The sequence below is a fragment of the Sitodiplosis mosellana genome, unplaced genomic scaffold, assembly GCF_009176505.1.
Source record: "Sitodiplosis mosellana isolate CC-2019 unplaced genomic scaffold, AAFC_SMos_1.0 Smas_scaffold_3, whole genome shotgun sequence".
Taxonomy (NCBI): domain Eukaryota; kingdom Metazoa; phylum Arthropoda; class Insecta; order Diptera; family Cecidomyiidae; genus Sitodiplosis; species Sitodiplosis mosellana.
This window is the reverse complement of record NW_022595246.1, coordinates 3,998,802-4,021,831: the sequence shown is the minus strand read 5'-3', so window position 1 is coordinate 4,021,831 and position 23,030 is coordinate 3,998,802. Positions and strand designations below refer to the sequence as shown.

The window sequence follows — 23,030 nt, the reverse complement described above, 5'->3', positions numbered from 1 at the left end:
ACGATTGCAGCGACACAATTGAAACCTGTCATTATGTATTATTGCTGAACGTTACTGTATCGTATCGGATCAAATCTTATTGTATTTGTGCATTCGTTAAGCATCCCATTCAGAGTTCAATTGGTGGTTGAAGCACTTGTTTCGTACACATCGCAAAGTAAATTTTAAACGAAATAGAGGTAAAAAAGAAGAGTTTTTTTTTCGTATTTGAGTGTGTTATTTCAGGTGAATTATAGTAAACAACTATTTCTAATGAATAAAAAAATCCGATTACGTTCAATCCAAAAACATCCATCTAATGCTAGCATATTCAATACTAGGGAGAAATATCTATTGACACGTGCGCACGTTTATCGTATTTGTGATGATTTGCACAGTGATGCTCAGTGCTATTGTTGCTGCGATATTGATCAAATACCAACGCTGATGTGCTTTACGAAACTTTTCCAATCGAACGAATAATTGAGTTTTACATTGGGACCTTATTCCAAATTAAAGCTAAAAACAAATCGCAAGAATGGCCGAAGAAGTGCCAGAGAGAATCGAGCGCCATAATGAAGGTGATTTAAACCATTTCCAATTTTACTTTGATGGAAACAACGAAGCTCGGCCAGCAGTTAACATCATCACACACATGCGTGACTCAACTACGAAATATGATCCTTCGGCATTTTTAACCATAAATTTTTTCTGTTCTGCTTTTTGCAAAATTTCAGAATTCATGAATTATATGGTGCAAGGAATTATGGGTGTTCTCGATGAAATAGCTAGAACGCATCCCAATGGTGAGGATCACATCAGAGACAATGTTGATGTTATAATTGAAATGTATGTATTAAGATGTGTATCCATGTGCATGTGTCGCACCAATTACTGAACATTTATCTTTGCAGAGTAAATCGGGCGATCCTTCGGCATGTTCCAATGGCAGAAGGTGCATAGACAGTTTCAACATATCCCATTCCACACCAAAAAACAACACATTTCTTCTTATAAAGTCCAAAATTTTAATCTAAATTTCATCGGAATCAAAAGTATTGAGGCCAGCATTTTCGGCTTATATTAAGCAATAGTGCACATTGTAATTTTGTGCATTCCTCCCATATGAAAATGGTCTTTTCATGTCATTGGTCAATCATTTGATAATAAGGGGTAACGTAATAAGCTATAAATAAATGTGAAAAATCGTAGCGAAAATCACATGTGTTTTCATTTGAGAGTTGTTCTTGTTTTAGTACATTGAGTTTGAATGAAGTAAGAAAAAAGGTTAGTCAGTTGGTTTTATTTATTATACATTCATCTAAGCACATTTCTTTAGCCTTAATCAAATCGGTTTGTTTTCATAATTTCAAAACAGTTTGGATATTCAGCCGAAACGTCATATTGAATCCGACAAAATTTGTCGGAGAGATTTTGACAGGTCGCGATTGCAACGCCACTCAACAACGAGCCGCCGTTCCATTTGAAATGATGATAATACAGAAAAAATTATTCAAAGTTGATTTTATTTCTTTCAAAATTGAGAGAATTAGTCGAATTAAAATAAGAATTGTCCAGAAAACAAATTTTGTTTCCATATCTTTTCCAACAAAGAATCATCAAAGTAAATGTATGTCTCCGTGAAATCATAGAATTGTTTCAATTATGACAGTTGAATTCAGCGATTGTAGCGACACCATTTAAAAACCAATGGTTAATGTGTGTGCGTGTGTGTATCACATCAATTTAAATCGAGTTTTTAAACGTATCACAGCTTGTTGCTAGCATTTGCTGTTTAAAAAAAACGAGTCAATTGACAAAAGTTGAATTTCATCACTAAAAAGACTGAAAGTGCAAAGCGCGAATCATTCTTGACATTAGTGGTTAGTTTATAGTGTAGATCTCGTAAAAAATATAAAAAGTAGAGTGAAAAAATGTAAAAATGGTACGAAAGTATGAGAATAAGGTGAAACCGAAGGCCAAACCGGCAAAAACGACACGAACAAGAAGAGGGAAAAAAGTGCTACAGCATGTTAGTCCCCAAACTTCAAGTGCATCGGAGCTCGATTTCACACTGCCCGAAGGAAATCATCTCGATTCATTCGACCAATTTCGAACGAGTAATATACAGTAATTATCGTTTTGATCGGTTTCATGCACCGGAAAAAAACTTAGGTTATAGGCTACATTTCAATGGATTTTTTTTTCGTTCCTTTCACGGGGTTTAGGGTTCTGAAAGAGAAACAAGTTTTGAAAAAAAATGTGAGAGCATCGTTCAATCGTGACAGTAGTATCGAAGTTGACTCGGATGCCACTTGGTAAGTTGATTATGAGTTTGACAAATATATAATGGGAAATTGTTGAAAACAAACTACAATTATCTTACCTATGTTTTCGCACCTTTTTCAACATTTAGTTCGTCATTTTCAATGTCGATATCAAGTGTGGTGCCAGAAGATAATGAAAATATCGATCCTAGCGTTACAAGCGACCAAATTGCCTTCGTTGAATCCATCAATTCGGAAAACAGTTTTCGCTTCAGCAAAAGTATACGAAAGTAAGCAATTTGGCATGGTTTTTTCAACTCTTTACAACAAATACGTGATTGAAATGATATCCATTGATTGAATATTCCAGACAAAGACATTTGGAAAAGGCAAAAGCGAAAGCAATTGAGCCAAAGAAGCCCACTCTAAAAGTATCCGATGTGAACATAAAGAATCCGGCATTTTATGTTTCGCCGATTCGTATTCGCGACCATTTGTTGCGACACACAAACACCTCAACACCAGAGAGATTTTTTGCCGATTTGAATATGAGCAGCATTCATACCGTGATGACTGACGAATCCGCAGCGAATCTGGTCGAGGCGGAGAAATCGAATCACATAGAAAGGCTGGGTGATTCATTGGTTCGGCCGGCGTTTATTGCCACGCGTCGGCCAAAGCCAATATTTACGGAGCCAATCAGTCCGATTGGGCGCAAACAATCGCGAAAAACAGGTGACAAAGTTGTTGAAGAGGCAGCTGCAATAAGCAACTTCAGTGCAATGGATATGAGTAGTATCGCCGAATGGCAGGAAAATGTGGAGAATGACAAAATGTGTACGACTGTGTCGGACGACAGTTTTGAGGTGGCAAAACCAAAACCAAATCACGTTTCAAGCATAGCCGATACATTTAATCTGACTGAAAACAAACACGGGAAATCAGATGATAAAAGAGACAAGACTGAAGAATGTAGTTTAATGAATTCATTTGAATTGCCAAAGCCAAAAAGTCCCAAGGGAAATGATAGCTCCAGTTGGTTGGATAATACGGCAAAAAAACAGCCATTCACTGTTAGCGTTGACGTTCATCCGAGAGAACCAACGATCGAAACGATATCGGTATCATCAACATCCACCACAACAACCTTATCAGCATCTTCGCCATCCACTACGACAGCAAATCAGCCGCAACTTATTGTTAAGCCCCACGTTGGTTTCGACGCCTCGAATTCGGTTTATGAATTGAGCGTCGCTTCGCAACATAACGTATCTAGTCAAAAACTTGTGATGAAAGGTGGCAAATGGCGGCGAACCGTATTTGAATCGAGAAAGAACAAAGTAACTCAATGTAAGTTTAACTATAGTTGACATAACCACTTGACTACAGTTTTATAAATGAGTTTGTCCACTAACTGCACAAATTTCTTTGCAATTTTTAGCACCAAGACGCACGCTTGACCGAAAAAGCAACCAACAGCCAAGACCGAACCACATTCGACAGAGTCACGCCAATGTACTTCGACGAAAGAGCATTTTCATCAAAGATGTAAGCATTTTTCTCTATGGTTCTGGATTTAGCTTTATTAAATAGGCTTGGCCACGTTTACCAAGAGTTTTCAATGACAAGCATCTTTTCAATTTCTTTCAATCTCTGAGTTAATTTCATATTTCAATTTTATAAATGAAATTAATTCATGTATTTTCATTCTCCGTACAGATTCCCGATCGAAAGACGATCAACAACCGTGAGTCGCAGCGAAAGTCCATTCAACAAACTGGTAAGTTTGCATCATCATTATGTTTTTTGTTGTTGGTATACGTTAAACATTCGAGCAATGGAACTTCAAATGGGCTGCAACTTCATGTGAATTGACGAGCTGAAAACACCAGCGACATCGGCTCATACGATGGAAATGAAGTTTTCGGCTTCATGGTTTCTTTTTATCGGTTGAACAACGCGCTGCTGGATAGTGTGGTGTTGTTATACTCATCGTAGAATGCGATCCAAAGGAAATTATGTTCATATATGTGCGATTGTGTAAAGTGAGCGCGCGAGACAACGCTATAGCTAACCTTTCACAATAACACAGTTAAGACGTTCTCGTGGTCTGGCTCCCATATAAAATTATACATAATTATAGGAGTCGCAATGCCAGCAACACGAATTGTATTTCTTGGTATTTTCTTTACAATCCATTTTGATCTTTGTCATATCACCTTCGATTGTGTATGTCTGTCTGTGTGCCTGTATGTATCTGTCGATGTGTGCGTGGTGCGAACAAAACACGCAATATCATAAACACCACTGTCTGTCTCTGTCTTGCCACTGCCATCGCGTATGCATAGTATCATCTTTTCCCGCTTCATAGCACCATTAGGCATTTGGGTATGGGTATGTGTATGTGCGTGTGTGCGTGAAAATGGTTACACGCGCGCACATTTGTATGAGTATATTTCCGTAGAATTCCCATCGCACAGCGCTCTTCTGGTGTATAATATAGCTTGGCTTGGGTTTTCAACATACAACGATTACTCATTGGCTGTGTCAATACAGCATTTTGTGTCGATGCAATTCGTATGTGTGCGTATATTTTTCTTTTGTGGCTGTGTACGAATAATATCAACGAAACGAATCAACAAATTGCCAGATAGAGAAAAATTCACAGTCGAAAAACAACGTACATATTTATATATTGGTTTATTTTATATTTTTTGGTTGAAACTTTTTCACAAAAAACCAAAAAGTGTGTGCTTTTTTTTGTACAAAGTAAAATTGTAAAGTAATTTTGTGTTTGTACGAATCAAATTCGATAGACTTTTTGCCATCAATTATTAAGAAAAAAACAAAAGAAAAAAAAATTGTGAGTCTTTGACGAAGAAATTGTCGACTTTGCCTTTGTGCGATTGTTGTTGTTTTTTCGTTCGTTCGTTCGTTCGTTTGTTATTTCACCATTAAAATTTTTTTTTCGTTGGTGTAATTGTGTGAATGACAAAATAAAAGTTGCTTGCATTGCAATTAAAGAGCCGTCAGTTAGGCTAAATCGAATTTTTTTTCTCAAGAAAACCCATTTCGACAAAGTGCAATTACAATGCAAAAATTGTATATAAAGTATGAGTTCAGCAAAAATAAATGTGCGAAGTTAGTTCTGTGGAAGCAAAGTAATGAGAGATAGAGAAGAAAAAGAAACACACACACTTCAAATCAATGACGACAGCAATGACGACGATTAAGTTTTTGCTAGAAGCATTTTGAGTTTACTCATGCTTGGGTTTGCTCAAATTTTTAGTTTTGTTAAAATTGACGCCGTCTTAGCACATTGTTTGTGTAATCGAATGAAGTCCACACAGCCCTTAGGCGATTGACTCAATGTGTTTGTAAAGCAAGAGAGAAAAAAAACTGCCTTTCGTATTATCGCGCAAACTTCCTCGTTTTTTCTTCTTCTCTTGTCTCGAGCAACTATGTACAGTTTTTCTTTGTTGTTGTTTCAAATGAATCGACTTCAATTTAGCAAATCAATATAGCATTGAAACCAATCAAATCAGTCTATACGAAGCATTGTTTCATCCCGTATCGTATAGCTTGTGTGTGACGACGCTCAAACTAGTTTAAACGAGAACAATGCCTGTGTCTCTCACGGGCCGCCAAAAAAAACCGAAGACGTTCTTTTCGCATGAAAACGGTAAAATTCCACATAAAATGTATGATTCAGATTTATGCAGACATCAAAGAAAAAAAAAACTTTCAACCAAAAATTTTGGAGAGAAAAAAATTCCACACGACGGAATCATGATACAAAGGTGAAAGAAAGATGCAAACAGATGATAGAGACAGAGATAGATGGATCGTTTGTCTCTTGTGCACCAGTTGATTGAAACCATAAATCATTCGGCCGAACACAAATCGCTTCATAGGCTGGACAAAAAGACATCATTATGTTGCGTCCATCTTCTACTTGCTTCTACAAAATTTTCGTTTGGTGCTGCGTTGTGTGTTTTTTTTCTTCTTCTTCTCTCTTTCTGTCTCTCTTTTTCTGCCATTCCACATTCGTTCCGCACGACCATTTTCATCTTTTGAACTCTTGAGCACATTTGTGCTGGGTTGTGTGCGGTGTTCAACAAAAGCAACGGCCTATTGAATTAACAAGAAAAGTAAGAAGAAGAAGCTTAAGAGAGAGAGAGAGAGAGAGAGAGAGAGAGAGAAAAAAAATCGTTTTATGGCCGTTTTGTTCGGTCCTTTTTCGTGTGCTTCGGATATAATCATTTGGCTGGTTGGTCCTGCCAGCATTCACCTACTTTAATTCAAAGTGAAGCTATTGTTGCTGTTGCCAATGCTTGGCATCATCATAGCCAACGAGATAGTCGTCAAAAGACGCCACGCGAAGGAAACCCCAAAAAAGAAACACAAGAAAATCGTACACGATTTTGTTTCCCTCACTTCTCTGTCTCTCTCTTTGCGTCTCTCCTGTCTTCGTCTCTTTGCCGTTCAACATCGAGAAAACGATGGTTTTTTTTTCTACCTGAGACCAAAAACCGAAGCACACAGAAAATCCATCGTAAAGTCAAAGCCCAAAAACGACATACACCGAAAACCAAAAATCTCTTGATTTATAATGAAAGAAGAAAAAAGTTTGCAAACGAAGCAAGAGACGCCAAAGAGTTGTTGGTGAAAGTAGTTTCTTCGTGTGCGCTTGTTGTAAATGTAGCGTTGTGTCGATGTACGACAACGACGACGACGACGACGACGACGACGACGACAACATCTTTTCATACCTGCGAATCGAAATTGGCGCGCTTGCCACTCTTCTTTCTCTTTTCCATTCGGTATTACATATTCCGTGTGTGTGTGTTTTTTATTTCGTACGGTTCGTAATGGGTTTTGGCATTTGCACGTCGCTGACTTGATCGGGTAACCGCAATGCAAGCAATTTTCAAGAGTGTTTGTGTTGAGCTTGAATGTGTGGATGGATATGTATATGCATGTACGTGCCAAGAGTGAGAGGAGCATTATATTCATACAAGCTCACACCAGAGAGAAATAAAACCAACGAAACGAACAGAAAAAAAGACAACAACAACGATATACACTTTAAAATAAAAGTAGTACGCAGCTCAATGTTTAGTTTTATACATTTTTTTTGTTATTTGCTTTGTTTTTCCTTGTTCAGTAACATTCACCGAGCAGAAAAGAAGTGCGGAAAGAAGCAAATATACGAGTATTAAAAAAAGAACTGTAATTGAAAAATTATTTTATTGGATCGCGAAGAGTGTAATTTGATTACGGATTTTTTTTTCATTCGCTCGAACGAAAGGAACATTCGAACCAAAGAAAAGAAAAATAAACATTTTACGTAACCCCGTAAGAAGAAAATAACCTGAAATATCGACACCGAAGAGTCATTTATTAAGGCAATAAAACGGAAATTGAGACCAGGCCCTGAAAGACAGACAGAGACAAAGATCATCAAAAAGAAATCAACGAATTCCGGTGTGTTCTATCTTCGCGATTGATCGGACGCGCGCGCTCTCATTCGCGTTTCATCCCATACATCAATAATAACAAACCGCCAGTAAATCGCTTGCTAAATTGCAAATTCAGTGCAGACGCGTGTTTAGTTGGTTGTTGTTTTTTTTTCTAAATTGTGTTTCGTAAGCAAGAAGGTAGATATCTTAATAAAAGATACCGATCCGCCCGGAATCGAATTTAAAGCGTATCAGCCAACGTACGTGAGAGATCTATCTTTGTAACAGTAATCCCGAGGAAGTCTTGTATTGAAACATATTTGATTGATCGGTGCAACATCTCATTTGTATGACTCCATTTGAATCGGACGAAAAAGGTAATTTTACGCATTCAATACGTTTCCCTTCCATATATTCCCATGCATTTTTTTTTCTCTTTCTCATTCAACACGTATCAACTACGTTCAAATTGGATCAAGTTGAATTACAATTGCTCATGTTTGTTCTCTTTTTTTCCTCTCCATTCATTTTCGATGGAATTTTGTTACGATTTTTTTTTCACATGATGTTTTTTCTGTTCAAGTCTTTTGTTCTCTGAAAATCACAAATGATTTGTGCGTGCATTTGAAAGTGTCAATCTTTCTGTTTGAATGCCCGAAAAAAGCATTTTTTTTTCGGCGATTCAACAGAAAAAAAAAGGAATATAATAACAACTAGATCCGTTCGTTCATAAACAGATAGGTTGTGTAATAACTCTGATGGCTGAGTAAATTAGTCATGTTTTGTTGAAATACTCACCTAACAATCGAAATGAGTGTTTTTTTCCGCTGCGGCTGGTTGTTGTTGTTGGTGTTTGGTTTGTTGAATAATTTTTAGATTTTTCCAGCTGATATAATCGAATGGCAGGCTTTCTTACCGCCGTGCTCTGTGAGTGTGCACTTTTGTGATTCGCTAGCTGTACGCTTTGTAAATTATGCTCATGCAGCGTGATGTATTTCGTTTCTATTTTTATTTCTTTCTCTCTCTTTCTCTCTCTCTCTCTCTCTCTCTCTTTCCTCGAAATTCACGGCGTTGCTGCCGTTATTATTGTTGTTGCTGTTTGAAAATGCCACTTTGTTATTTTATTTTGTTTTTCGTTCCTTTTCATTCTGTTGTCTTCAATTTTCGCTGTGTGCACACAACATCGTGCAGTGGCTTGCATCGAAAAGACCAAATCAGGTTTCAATTTTGTTTGAATCCGTCAAAAGTACTTGGTGCATAGTCGAAATACGTGGCCGCATTCGAAGTCATGTGAAAACAATGGAGTAAATCGTTTCATAATATTCGTTTCGCGCTTACACATTCCGCCGCAAACCTCGAACCAAACACAGCGTGCGCGTGCGAGAGAGAGGGAGACAGAGAGAGCGAGAAAATGGAAATATTTTTCGTGTAAAATGTATAGGCTAGCGAAACAAGTGAATTTGTTGATGGCAGTATACAGTATGCAGTAAATAATAATGATTAATATTAATGAATGTGCACTCGAAAGGAAACTTTTGCTTTGTTGTTATAGTTTTCTGTATTTCATTTGCTTTTTGACACAGCGGCGAAACATAGAAAGAAAGCGAGTGAGTGAATGAGTGAGTGCATGATTGTAACCACTTTTTCCCTTGCGTAATTGTAAAAATGTGCGCGGTTACGGTATTTGCATCACATTGTTTCATTTGTCCGAATCGGTTCATGACGATTGACTCGGATTTATGTATCAAACAGTTTGCTGCATAATTCAGTTGGTGTCAAAGATATTTTGGTTCGGGTATGCACCTCTATTGTTGTCATTCGATCGATCAACTCTTCTCGCACGCATCCGCTTGCCCTCGGTATGACGCTCTACAGGTGTTTACGCGTGTCTTCCTCAGTTCATGGACTCCTTGCACGTTGAACGCTCTCTGTTCTATCCGTGTGCACAGGCTACGACTCAGACAAACACCATGCTTGCATGTACGTGTATAAGCCCAAGCCACACCAACACACTCAAACCAACGATGATGCATCCAGCCTAAAACTTCCGTAAACAGTTGTGCATTTACTTCGTCCGCAATGTAAAGAATACCGTTTCGTATAGGCTCGAAAAAATGCTAAGTCGATGAATTACCAAACCGAAAACACACACACATGCACGCACACACACAGACAGACCAAGCAATGTCGATGCATCGAGCATCACTCCGATCGAAATATACTGAAACGAAACTACAATGCACTAAAAATGGTTACACACTGCATAACGATTCTTTGTTTCCAGTTCAATGGCAGGTGGCTTCATTCTCGTCCATCACTATTGGCAAATTTTTATTTTTAACTTTGGTTATACAATCATTTGCTCGTCACAAAAATCGATCGTTTATTAACCGTATTGGGTACCAGTTTTATGTCTTTCATTGTTTTTTTTCTGTTTCGTCTTTATCTTTTTCATTTGTAATCGGCTTATTTACATTTGTCTGTATGCTTAATGGCCAAAATGAACGGTCAAAAATGACAAAATTATTGAGGTGATTTCTGTTACCCGCTTTTATTGTTCATTTCAATGGCCAATAAACATGAATATTTTCATCAACATTTTTGGACATTCGATCTTGAAAGGTGTCGTTTCATGACAATTTTCGTCGAAATCAAGTGAACCGGAGTCATAGTTGTTGTTTTTTTTTTGCGGCCAAATTAAAAGTCAAACATTTTCGGTTAATTATATCCGAAGATAGGAAGAAAAAGAAGCAACGTCAGAAAAATTGATGGAAAAAATGATGGTTTCATTTTGGCTTCAGGTTATAATAATGATTAATGGACAAAAGCGTTAGACGATTTTCGTTCAAAAAGAGTCGAATTTTTATCTGTTCCAAATTCCATTTGAAACTTTAATAGAATCGCACCACGCAACTCAAATGCTGAGAACACAAACGCTCGGAAATGAAAAGAGAGTGAGAGAGCGAGAAAGAGTGCGTGAAAGAGAGAGAGAGAGAGACAGATACCGAATGAAAATGATGGCATCGACTTAGAAAAATCGTGCAAAGCAACAACAATAACAACAGCAGCAGCCACAGCAGTACACAACGTAGAAAATGTCTATGTAACGAAACAATATGAACGCTCAACCTTTGTATATGATAAATTACCTTGTGCGAGTGCGATCGTACACAAGGTTAACATCACACCGTGTGTGTGCGCGCGCATTCTGCGTTTTTTTGTTGTTGTTGTTGTTGTATTATATACGAAGCGATTTAATGAATATTTTAATTTTTCTCTCTTGATTTTTTGCTTCTTCTTCTTTTTTTTCTTCGTATATTTTTTTTCGTTGGTGCAAACGTCGCCGACGTAATGGAAGTAAAGAAAAAGACATACAGTACGTAGCAAAAAGTGATATTCGCACATTATGTAGAAAATGGCGCGCTTTCAAAAAATGTATGATCGCAGCTCAAATAAGTTCTCACTTAGACGCGGTTTTTTGTTCGGGGTCTTCACTTTTTTCTCTCTCTGCCATTGTTCCAAGCCGATTCCCGAATTGAACAGAAGATCAACAACAACAACAACAAAACGAATCATTTTTATTTCAAGTTCTTACGTTACTCTTTCAAATAACCTGTGTAGCATTCAAGAAATTTTTTGGCTCATTATCTTTACATTTGGTCGTGGTATGGTTTCATTTTGTTTTTCGGTTTCCATTCTAGTCTCTTCTATCCCATTCTCGTCGTTCGTTCCATTTGTTCATTCATCTAACAAAAATAATAATAATTACACATCGCCGAAAAATAATGATGAATAGAATTACTTGCGATGGATTGAGAGGAACCAACGGCCAAAATGAAGACGCCAACAAAAATCCATCATCTAATGAACTTTGTGTCGTGGTTGATGTTGTTGCTGTTAATTTTTTTTAAATACTACTTCTATTTTCGGGGCAACATTTTTTTTCGGCTTCGGATAAATTAAATATACATTAGATTCCAAATGCGTTCAATCTTCTTTTATGCTTCTCATTCCCGTTGATTTTTACTGATTTTCTTGATGGATAAGAAAGAATGCCAGCGAGAAGAGAGTTTCATTACGTCGATCATGTACGCACGTAAACACCCAGCCAAACAATGGCATTTCCATCACACACACACACACACACACACACACACATACACACTCACAATCGCACTCAAAGCAAATGTATTCCGTGCTCTCTAACATCGATCATAGACAATTTGGATCGTCAAAAGAGTACATTGCACCATTTTCTCGTGCCATCGGAAAAAAAAGAATGAAACCCGTCAACCAAAATGATGATGGTGGGGTCGTTTGAATCAAGATAGCAACATTGCAGGATGGAACTAAATATGTCGAAAATCCAATCAGAAATGGTCTCTTGTTCGGTTGTTACCATGCGTAAAAATTTTCTTACTGCCAACGAAGAGTTTCGATCGTTGATCGGTTTTTTTCGATTGTTGCCACGGCGGCAGAGAGTCACCGGGAGGAAAACACATAAGGCAATCAAGGAACAAACTAATGAAGTAATTTGAGCCGCTTTTTTCTCTCTATTTTTCTCTCCCTCTCGATCGTTTTAGACAATTTGATTAGCTAAAATTACGTTGAACGCTTCAATAAATAATGAATAGCTAACAAATTGTTTGAACTTTTCGAAGATCGTAGAGATGGAAAATTAAATGCAATTAGATCAACGCTCAAAATGCCACGATCATCATTAAACCGCGAAAACAATTTTCTTTTTGAACGAACACACACAGAAAAACAACCGAACAACAACAACAACGGGCAACGAGCGAAACCAAAAATATCGACGGATTTTCAATGAAAATATTATTCCGTTTGTGACGCAAAACCGAGTGACTCATTTGATTATTGCACGAATCGTGTGATGTGAAACGCAATAATGGGAAACGGTGACGACGTCGAAAAGAGATAAACTAAATAGAAACAACCACAACAGTCACACCAACATACAAATATAACCTCGTTGATAAGATGTCGCCTGGTGTTGATTGTGTGTTCGATCGCACTTCGATGAGTTTGACACGTCATGACATCGAATCATTTTGTCGCTGAAAAAAGAGTCGAAGACGGAAAAAAAAATACGAAACACAACAGAATTTAATTATGAACCTTTGTTCGTGCTAGGAACGATGCTAATTTCCGTCACAGCTAAATCAAGCCTATCGAAGTGGAATACGCTTTTTTAAGCGTATAATTAAAGATTTCAAGAGAAAAAAAAAATCCGACACTCAGTGAGAACGGTTTGACGCATTTCTTTTTCGATTTATAAAATGCTTTTTTCGGTATGTGGTCGAGTAATTCCTTCGATTCGGTTTCCGAAATGAAAGAAAAAAAAACGTATTGTTACTTGCGCAGCATTACGTACACAATATACGAAAAAGAGCAATTTGATTGAATTCTATGTTGCATTCAAAAGACGCCGAATTTTCTAATGGTAATGACCGAAGCATCGTCATAGACCAGTAATTTCTGCGTATTGCGTGTGTGCGTCCAGTGTGTGCTTGCCCTCGCTACGCAATCACCATTTAACCAAAAATTGTTATAGTCGCAGACCTTCTTCAGCGAGAACAAAAAAGACTTTCCTTTCAACGTGCTCAAACCAAAATGCTTGAGATTCTTGTTCCTCATCTTGCTTCTTTTCAATTCGTTCTCTCGCTTGCCCACTTGCTGCTTATACTTTTTGAAAATAGAAATTGTTATTAAAATACGCTTCAGCTAAATTATATTGTACTACATGAACATTAAACACAGAAACAAATAAAAGAACAATTTCGGTTTGTTCCTATGCCGGCCGGAATTGCTGGCATGTCTACGCGTTTGTGTTTTGTACACGTCGAAAAATACTTTGAAGGTATTCTTTCATAATAATTTTTTTTTTCTCTCATCATGGATTTTGCCCAGTCATTGTTCATTGGTTCATCAATCTTGGATGATGAGGAGAAGAGAAGAGAGAAGAAAAAATCCTCCTCATCATCATCATTCTCTCTGTTGCCATCACTTAACTTCAATTCTATTCTTCTTTCAAAACGCTTGTTTGGCCAAACTGAACAGAAAAAAAAACTAAAATACTTTTCTCAAATTTTGTTTTTATGATTTCGTTTTTTTTTCTCTCTCTCTCTCTCTCTCTCTCTATCGACACGTCTAAAATGGTTTTTCATTTCCTTTTACGGATCATTGCAATGCACTGCATTCATACATGAATTAGAGCCATTCTCTGCCGGGCCCGGCAATGATAGAAAAAAAGAAACGAAAAAAAGATCAAATGAAATTCTAATGCTAGTGTGTGAAAATTAAAATGATTTTCAGGTGATTTCTTTCGGATGGTTTTTTTTCCGTTTCACTCGAACCTTCTCTCTCTTCGTGTTACGCGCTTGGCTAATTCCATCTTGTACTTTTTCTCGGTGTTGTTGTTCGTTAATTTTCGGTCGATTCGTATTTATTTCGGTCATGGCTGTTTGTACTCACTAAAAAGCGTGTGTAATATTGTGAAATGAAAAGAAAGAGAGAGAGAGAGAGAGATCACTCGCAGAGTAATAATAATACACGGTGTGGATTGCTTTGTATGGCCGGGCATTTGATTCTAATTTTTTTTTTCGTTCCTTCGTTGAACGGTGTGCGAGAGGCTCCCTTATGATTTGTGTAGACACATGAAAATCACGTTATGGATTGATAGCTCAGATTTGAGTTGCGGCCGCCGTAATTGAAATGAATCAAGAAGCATTACGTACGCACAAAAATCGAGTTTGAATCCAAACCGTCGACCAAAACAAGAACACCACGAGTGAGAGAGAAAAAATGCCAAGCGTTAAATTAAGCGAGCATGTATGTGAGTGAGTGAGTGAGTGTGTGTGTGTGAGACGAAGAGTGCTAGTATTTTTGAGTGTGTGACCACAACACGCATAATTACATTCAATGGAGGCCTCCAACAATAACAACGGCATACACGCGGTTGAGCAGAAAAAAAATTACACGAAGTAATAGACGAATCGAACAAAAAAAAATAGTCAGAACAACAACAAAAACAATACACTTACACGAAAATCCAGCGAGACAGATCAACGGCGCGAGAAGAAGAGAAAGAGACGCTGAACCAAAAATTATTTAAATACTTTTTTTTCGTGTATTGTTGTAATAATGATTTGGTTAATTTTTTTTCCCTACGATGCCTGGTTCTTTTTTTTTGTCTACGGTCGGTATGTGATTCGGTCGTTTGAATTACATTTTGATGGCAGAGATTCTACAAGTTTTTTTCTCGGTTTCGTGTGTACAGCACACAGCACACAAATCAGAAAAATGAAATCAGTCAGTGTACATGAACGCCCCGAAATGCTAACCAAATTTGATTGTGCGGTTCAGTTGGTGTTTTTCGGTCGTGTAATAAAGATCGTTGGCGATCTTCACTCCGCGGTCACTTGAACGAAAAAAAAATAACAATTTTTTTCCTGTGAATCATGTGCATTTCAAAAGTGAATCCAAGTTTTAATTCTTTGAAAAGAATTTCGAAAACATTTTCGCAAAGGTGAGACAACTTGTGCGCCTCTCTCTTATCCATGTTTTTTTTTTAAGTTTTCGTTGTTGATTTTTTTTCGTTGTTGATTTTTGGTTCTTCGCAAAAAAACCAGAGAGCAGCAATAAATTAAAAAGTAACACAGAAAACTAAATTTTTCGTACAGGACAAATTAGCATTTAACATATATTTTCTACGAATTTATTACACAATTTGTGTTGTTGTCGACGAATTGAGACAAGTTTGTGGTTTGTACGGTTTGTCTTATCGCGAGCGTGTTTGTGTCTGTGTGTCGAGTAGCGAAAAAAAAATGCAGTTATGATTTATATATTTTCTTCTCTCTCTCTCTCGCTCGGTTTTTTTTCTCGTCATTTCGCTGTTTCCATTACAAATTATTATGTATCGCATTACATGCACAAATACACACACTTCACATTCGTTTGTGTCGCGTTTTACTCCATTTTTCCCATATCCGTTGCTTTCGAATTCGAGTTGTGTCATCTTGTTTAATAATTCGCCTTCGTTTTTTTTCTCTCTGTAATTGCCCACTACAAGTATATTTCAAGCACGACTTCACAAACTATTTTTCTATGCTGATAATTTAACAGCGACAGCATTTCGTAATGCGGCGCTCAGCAGCAACGACAGCAGTGTGTCGCGTTTTTTTAAATCAAGTCAATCAAAATTATTCTAATTGCTGTTTGTTTTTCCAAACACCCGAGACCGAGCCAAAAAAAAAGGGCGACAGACAAACAGACATTAGAGAGAAAGAGCGAAAAAGAGATCAAGTTTTGGAATTGAATATTCGAGTTCTAGTTTCATTTAATCGGAATTCATTTAAGCTATGATATGTGCGCAGCGCTTCGCTGGAAGTATGAACGATGAGCTAGAGAGATTAAAGAGATGCTGCTGTTGCTCTCAATAAATTCAGCGTTTTGTCGAGCTGGTCGTCATTTGTAATGGGAACGGAAATCAAATAAACACATAAAATGCAGATAAAGTAGAAGAAATGGAATGAAAATACGAACGACGAAACAATAATAATAATGTTGAAGCGGTGCGGCTACTTCGAGCGAAATCCAAATTGATCTTCTGTCACGACATCACCATTGCCACAACAACAGCAGCAACAGTGGAAATAAACAAGAAGCCAACGAAACGAATCGCTTTGAATAAATTTTCTTATGATATGATTTCGATTCGAGGGAAAATTTCCATCACGGAATGTGAATTTAATGAAGTCGCCGATTTATCCCGAAAAAAAACACGATCAAACTGAAAAATGAGAGACATATTTTCGAAAATTCGAGATTTCAACACCGTAATCTGACCATAGCCTCCAACACTTTGGAATTGCCTGCTGTTGTGCTCGTCATATTCTTTCATTGCGCAGCTTAATTCGGCTCGGCTCGGTTCAAGTCGAAAATGTCGACGAATCAAATTGTCTTTACCTATAATTACATTCAATTTTTATTTTTGGCTGCGTCAAGTAAAAATTCGTGAATCGAAACGAAGCGGGAACACAACAGGAAAAAAAGACACAAACGAAACAAACCAAGAAATGGAAGGCAAAAATTAGTTTCGTCATGAAATCGACAACCGCAACCGACCAAGTAATGCGTATGTTAAAATCATGAAATAGTCAATCGACAAAAGTCAAGAAGAGGATAGACAAAAGAGCAAACAAATACAAAACTACTTCTGAAACCCACACACAAACAAGCAACAGCCAGGCGAATATCAATTTTTTTTTGTTTCGTTCATTCGTTCATTTGTTCATTTCGATGGCGTGCACAGAGATTTTGCGCGCTGAACTCTCTTCACTTGAAACAAACGTGTTTATATATCCAACGAAAGCACAACGACAGCAATAAAAAAAGAAACTAATGAAGAAAAGGGAACGAACAGAGGTAAAAAAAAACTACCAAAGAAACAGAACACAAAACTGCTCTGCCACACTCGGCACACACACCGTGTGTGTGTATGTGTGACAGGCAACAAAAAGGGGAAAAAATGAAAGAAAACAATCACTGAGCGAGCGAGCGAGAGAGAGAAGAGAGTGCGCGCGCGAAAGAGTTTACAATTCAACAGGTTAACGGAATGTTTTATTTCTTCCCATGCACATAATTCAAATGTGTATTTTGTACTGTTTTCTTTGTTATTTCCGTGTTTCGATCCGTAGCAAACGATCGTATTTTCTTTTCGCTGCTTCTCTTCATTCTCTTGAGCGCTGGCTGACTCCGTTGCCCGTTTGCTTCTCTTCATTATTGTGCACGCGCGTGAATGCCCCGTTTCTTCACCATTCTGTACTGTTTCTGTCGCATTTGGATCATCATTTAAATTCGATTCTCTTCAGAGCCACACGAGTTTATTTCCTTCTCGGGCTGCAACTTAACCTATTACCAATTCTATTGCGACGCTTCGGTCAGTCATTTTTCTCTGTACGCGGATCGCTACTGCTTTTGATCAAAATCTCGATGTATGAAGCGAAAAAAAAACTTATTGTTTGAAATATTCATACGAATTTCTTGTTGCCACTCATTCGCTCGCTGAACGAATTATCATTCTGTATTCAGTTGTTGAAGCATCTGTGCAGAGATCGCGGCGCAAATGTTAAATGCTATTGGGGCAATGGACAAAAAAACGAACTAGCAGCGAGAAAAAGAGAAGAAGAAGATTGTAGCGAAACATTAAGCGTAGCAACGCCAAGCCAAACGAAGCCAAGCCAAGCCAATCGACCAGCAAATGCTATTCTTTGCTGGATTAACACGGCGAAAACAGATTTGTTGTGCTTTGGCTGCTGTTGTTGTTGTTTTTTTCCGTAGTTGAGGATGAGATCACATAGTGAAAATTTTCTTTGTTTCTGCTGGGGATCCATTGGCGTGCTGTGTATATCGCTCCAGCTAACTCGCTCGCTGTTGCCGTTAATTGCGCTCTCTATTTGGGTGTTTGTGTACACGTGTGTGTTTGTATGAGTGAATGTGAATCATCGTGAGCCAAACTGAATGACTTTGCAACAATTTTCTGATGGCGCGTTTTCTTTGTTCGATTCATCGTTTGGGAAATATCTATCTAATGTGCTAGCATATATTCGATAGAGAATGAATGCTTCACTGAGCAATATTTTTAGATGGTCCCGAAATACACAGATAGAAAAGATGAAGAAAAGAAGAAGAAGAAACAACAGAAAAAGAGCAATGCTACGCGCCAGCCAGTATTTTTTTTTCTTTTATCGATCAAAATGTAATTCGATCACGATTCAATTTCAATTTAATCAAACAATGAACAACAGTGCGCTCGCGCGCGCTCACGAGAAACAGCGAGCGTGCGCGCAAAAGAAAGACCAAAAAAATCGAAACGAAACAGACACCATATATAGAGAAAAAAGAGAAAGAAAAATGCTCGAAAAAAATCGACAACAACTTTTTATTATTTCAGTACGTGTTTAATTTGAAGTTCTCGAATTGTGTTGTATTCAATTGTTCGAATGTTCATTGTGTTTGATTTTTCGTTGAGTTGTTATTATTATTATTGTCTTATTCTCTATCTTGTTTTTTTCTCTCTTTCTCTCTCTCTCTCTCTCTCTATCTGATTCCATTGCCTTTCAGCAGTTACTGTATTGGATGAATCCGATGTCGATTCGATTTGTTCAGTTGACTTTTCACCAAAATCAACTCCAATCAATGTACTATCGAAACTTCGAAGCAGCCGTTTGCAGCCAATTGCCGATAGCGTCGATCTTGTCGCACACTATCAACAATCAGCGTTCAATCTCAACACCGGTAGCCAACTAAGCCTATGCGATTCATCGACATCGTCGCTCGACTCGGTTGTTAATGAAATCGAGAAATCAACTGCTAGCCTTCAACTTGGCTTCAACCGCGACGAGCTTAAGCTACAGCTATTGAAACGATGCAAACAAACCGATGTCTTGCCATTTGATGAGATTTATTCAGCGAGGTAAGAACCAATTTTCCAACATGCACAAAGCACAACATATTTTTTTTTCTTTTTAGAAAGTTTAACCTTTTCTAATCGAAACAATCTTCTTCTCTTTTTTTTTCGTCTCGTTTTTTTCTTGGTATTCCATTCGTGTGACATTTAGCGTGTTGAAAAAGTGCCGAAAGATTGGTGAAGGAGTTTTCGGCGAAGTGTTTCTCAATGAAACATCACCGCGATCATCATATGTGTTGAAAATAATACCGATTGAAGGGACCGACGAGATAAATGGTGCACAGCAGAAGCGGTTTGATGAGATTTTGCAGGAGGTAATCATATCGCAGGAGTTGAGTGGATTGCGTCACGTCGACAAGAACCGTACATCCGGTTTTGTTGAAGTGTTAAATGTACGTTTGGTCGAGGGCCGTTATCCAGCCCATTTGCTTGACCTGTGGAACGATTACGATACACGTCAAAACACCGAAAACGATTGCCCGGATGTGTTTGGTGACGATCAACTGTACGTTATATTCGAGCTAGCCAATTGTGGCAGTGATCTTGAGGCGCACGTATTCAAAAATGCTGAACAATCATACTCCGCTTTCAAACAGGTAAGACTGACAAGAAAAAAACACGGTATTCGGTACACCCATTTTTATTTTTCGTCTCACAAAAATTTACCACCTTTTTTTTGCTTGATGTTCTACATTTTTTTGTTCGTTCGTTGTTTTTGTGTCATCAGTTGCTACTATTTATTTGGCAATTTATAATGAATTTTTGTTGTTGGGTTTTTGCGACGGATGAGTGTCAGTTTGGTGCATAATCAATTCAATGTATGACTAGATTTACACTCATCCATTGCGCTAACCATTCATTCGTTTTCTTAATTTGTGTGCGTTGATATTGTTTTCGTGGCAATATTTTATTTGTTTATTTTTTTTTTACTCTGTGTATCGTGTATGGACTTTGTCCGAATCCCATCATTTTTTTTCTTTTTTTAACACATTCTAATTTCAGTTGGTTTAGTTTTATCCTTTTATGATTTTAACGGTTGATGTGTGAAATTCTAGTGCATGTCCCATTTGATTAATACCATGACTAGATTTTCACTCATCTACTGAGAAAATTCTTATTTACCTGCTGCTTGTTTTACACGTCGTTAGTGGATGTTCATCTCATACTACCCTAAGATTGTTTAACTTGTTTTTTTTTTATTTCATTTTTTTCTTCGTTGTTATTGTCATGAAAATGAAACGACAGAGTGGTAAGACTCGGTCACATGAATCAAAAATATTTCATTTTTTTTCTAAATATCAAGTCGATTTTCAAACCGCATCCTTTCATTATTTGTATGCTAATTCCATTTTGTTTACTTTCTTCGGTTATTTGTCTAGGTGGCAATTTCGTTGGCAGTAGCTGAATCAGAGTTTGAGTTTGAACATCGTGACTTGCATTGGGGTAATGTGTTGGTGGCACCAACAACCGAAAAATCGTTGACATTTAATTTGAATGGTAAATCGATTGAAATTCGTACGCATGGTATCAAAGCCACGATCATCGACTACACCCTATCACGTCTTGTGTACAAAAATTGTTGCCTTTACCAAGACCTTGCCGCTGATCCAGAGCTCTTCGATGCCACCGGAGATTATCAATACGATATTTATCGTTTGATGCGCACTCAAACATCCAACAATTGGGCATTCTATGAACCATTCACCAACGTACTCTGGCTTCACTATACCATTGATAAAATGATCGGTGGTGTCAATTATACGGCGAAAAAAGGAGTTAAACATCGTCAAGCCATCGATAAAATGATTGAGTTACGTGACGAATTGTTGGACTATCGAAGCGCTTCTGACTACATTGAAACCAGCTACTGAATCAACACCATTGACGTAATGCAAGAAATGAATCCATTTTATTGTTCAAATTGAAATTACAAGAAAAAAGTTCAGTCAAATGTCTCTAACCTTATATATTTAAACGAAACAAGATAAGATCACGCTCCAGCAAGTAAAAAAAAAAGAAGAAGTAAATTTAACAAAGAGCTCTAAACACAAGAGAAAGAATATATATATTTACAAGTGAACACTTATTTAAACATATTGTAATTCAATTTAATTTATGATTGTGAGAATTTAATTTCTAATTTTTCTTGTTCTGCGATTTATGTTGTAAATGTTTGTTTTTTCATTGAAAATTTCCTTTTGGCTTTGAAATTTTTGCTTTTCTCCCTCTAAAATAAATCATTTGTTTGTTCAATTTTGTGTTTCTTCTTTCTAGTTCACTGTCGACAAAACAAAAAAACCGATAAAGCAAATATATATTTATTGCATCAAATGTTCAGAATTAAGTCAAAAACATGGAACTTATGACACGTTGCAATTGCTGCCGCGCCTTCAGAGAGGTGTACAGCAAATGCATCGCCGAATTTGTTAGAATTATTCAAATTAAATTAACAGTAAAATCAGATTTTAATCCAAATGGTTCTCTTTTTATTAAAGCAAAATCGTTAATAATTAGACTACACAATTGCTGTCTGCATAATCTAATCAAATATATCAACAATGTTATTGACAACACAGTAACAACCAATTCGTTTTCTTTTTGTTCAATTTTTATTTTCAAACAACTTTTGACCAACAGCGGAGACTAATCTTGTATTGCAAGCATTGCTTTAGACCAGGTGATTGTTAATCAGCGGTTGTAAGCAATAAGATAAGGTAATTATTCGATAAAGGTTTTTATGCTAAGATAGCGACCCAATTCATCTAGTAACTCATTGTGAACTCTGTCCAAATTCTCGATATTATGGCCTAATTCTGCTCCAAATGCGCTCATGTCAGTAATTCAATATCTATTCGTTCTATTGGACCTTATTTTTAAGTTTTTTATTCAAACACTTCTGAGCTAGAATGAATAACAGGAACATAACGGGCGGAAAAATTGAACATCTCGATTAAATACTGTCTAACTTGTATGTGTTAAGAACATAGCAACGTTCTGTCCCTTGCAAATGTCAAATTTGTATCAAATGCAGTTTTACATCCATACGATTGCGCTAAAGTATTTGTCGAAGCAGATGTGCATGAGGGTTCATAAACAATTTCCATTCACATACATGAACATGCATACGCACATACATATAAAGGACCATCCGAGTGCATAAAAGTCGTCTGAACATTGTACATGACAAACAACTGCGCACAGTCAGCGAGTGATTGCTGAATTTCAGACTTATCCAAATACCATTTACGACTTTTTTATGCAATTTGGAGATGTTGAATCAACAAACATTCGATATAAAGCAGACAGCGAAATGTATGGAGTGTTTGTTCAATTCAAAGATGCTGTATCTGCTGTAAATGTGGTTAAGCTAGGTCGTATCGTTATGAAACAAAGCGAAGTGAAACCATTTAACAAAAGTCTTCAATAAAAAAACGAATCATGTCCAAATATTAGTGAAATATTACAAGAAGTGAAGATTGAACCATCGTTCCAGCCACCAGTCAATCGACTCACCACACAACATTTTGAACGCTTTAGATAGAGAATGCCTGCGCCTGATATTTGAAAAAATTCATAGTTTCTATGATATGAACTCGATCGCAAAAGTTTGAAAGCGATTCAAGCGATTCAAAAGATCTTCATTGAATTTTATTGACGATTTTTTACGTGAGTTTGGTTCATTAGTTTTATACATAACCATCGATGAGTGCTACTACAAATATATACCAGATCCAACTGATACTCTTCTGAAAATGATCCATAAGTATTGCAAAAATTTGAAAACACTCGATATGAGCGTCGTTAAAAAAAACTACCCTGACCGATATTAAT

At 37.2% G+C, this 23,030-nt stretch overlaps 1 protein-coding gene across 2 annotated transcripts; it reads left to right on the top strand.

Moving 5' to 3' along the window:
* Positions 1-7: 7 nt before the first annotated feature.
* LOC129566094 (uncharacterized) lies at positions 8-21,778 on the top strand. Of its 2 annotated transcripts, none has more exons than XM_055441648.1 (13): positions 8-179; positions 321-560; positions 717-828; positions 894-1,266; positions 1,358-2,109; positions 2,208-2,297; positions 2,396-2,536; positions 2,617-3,596; positions 3,688-3,794; positions 3,966-4,026; positions 18,857-19,205; positions 19,351-19,795; positions 20,579-21,778. In XM_055441648.1, exons 5-13 carry the CDS (start codon positions 1,922-1,924, stop codon positions 21,068-21,070), a joined length of 2,853 nt encoding a protein of 950 aa, XP_055297623.1. In that variant the 5' UTR covers positions 8-179; positions 321-560; positions 717-828; positions 894-1,266; positions 1,358-1,921; the 3' UTR covers positions 21,071-21,778. The 2 variants fall into 2 exon arrangements, with proteins under 2 accessions (XP_055297623.1, XP_055297622.1); XM_055441647.1 differs by having other exon boundaries at positions 8-225.
* Positions 21,779-23,030: the final 1,252 nt, after the last annotated feature.

Coding starts and splice junctions, on each gene's coding strand:
- LOC129566094 (XM_055441648.1), top strand. CDS start 1,922: ATGGTACGAAAGTATGAGAATAAGGTGAAACCGAAGGCCAAACCGGCA. Junction 2,110..2,207: donor TTTCGAACGAGTAATATACA/GTAATTATCGTT, acceptor CACGGGGTTTAG/GGTTCTGAAAGAGAAACAAG. Junction 19,796..20,578: donor CATACTCCGCTTTCAAACAG/GTAAGACTGACA, acceptor TTATTTGTCTAG/GTGGCAATTTCGTTGGCAGT.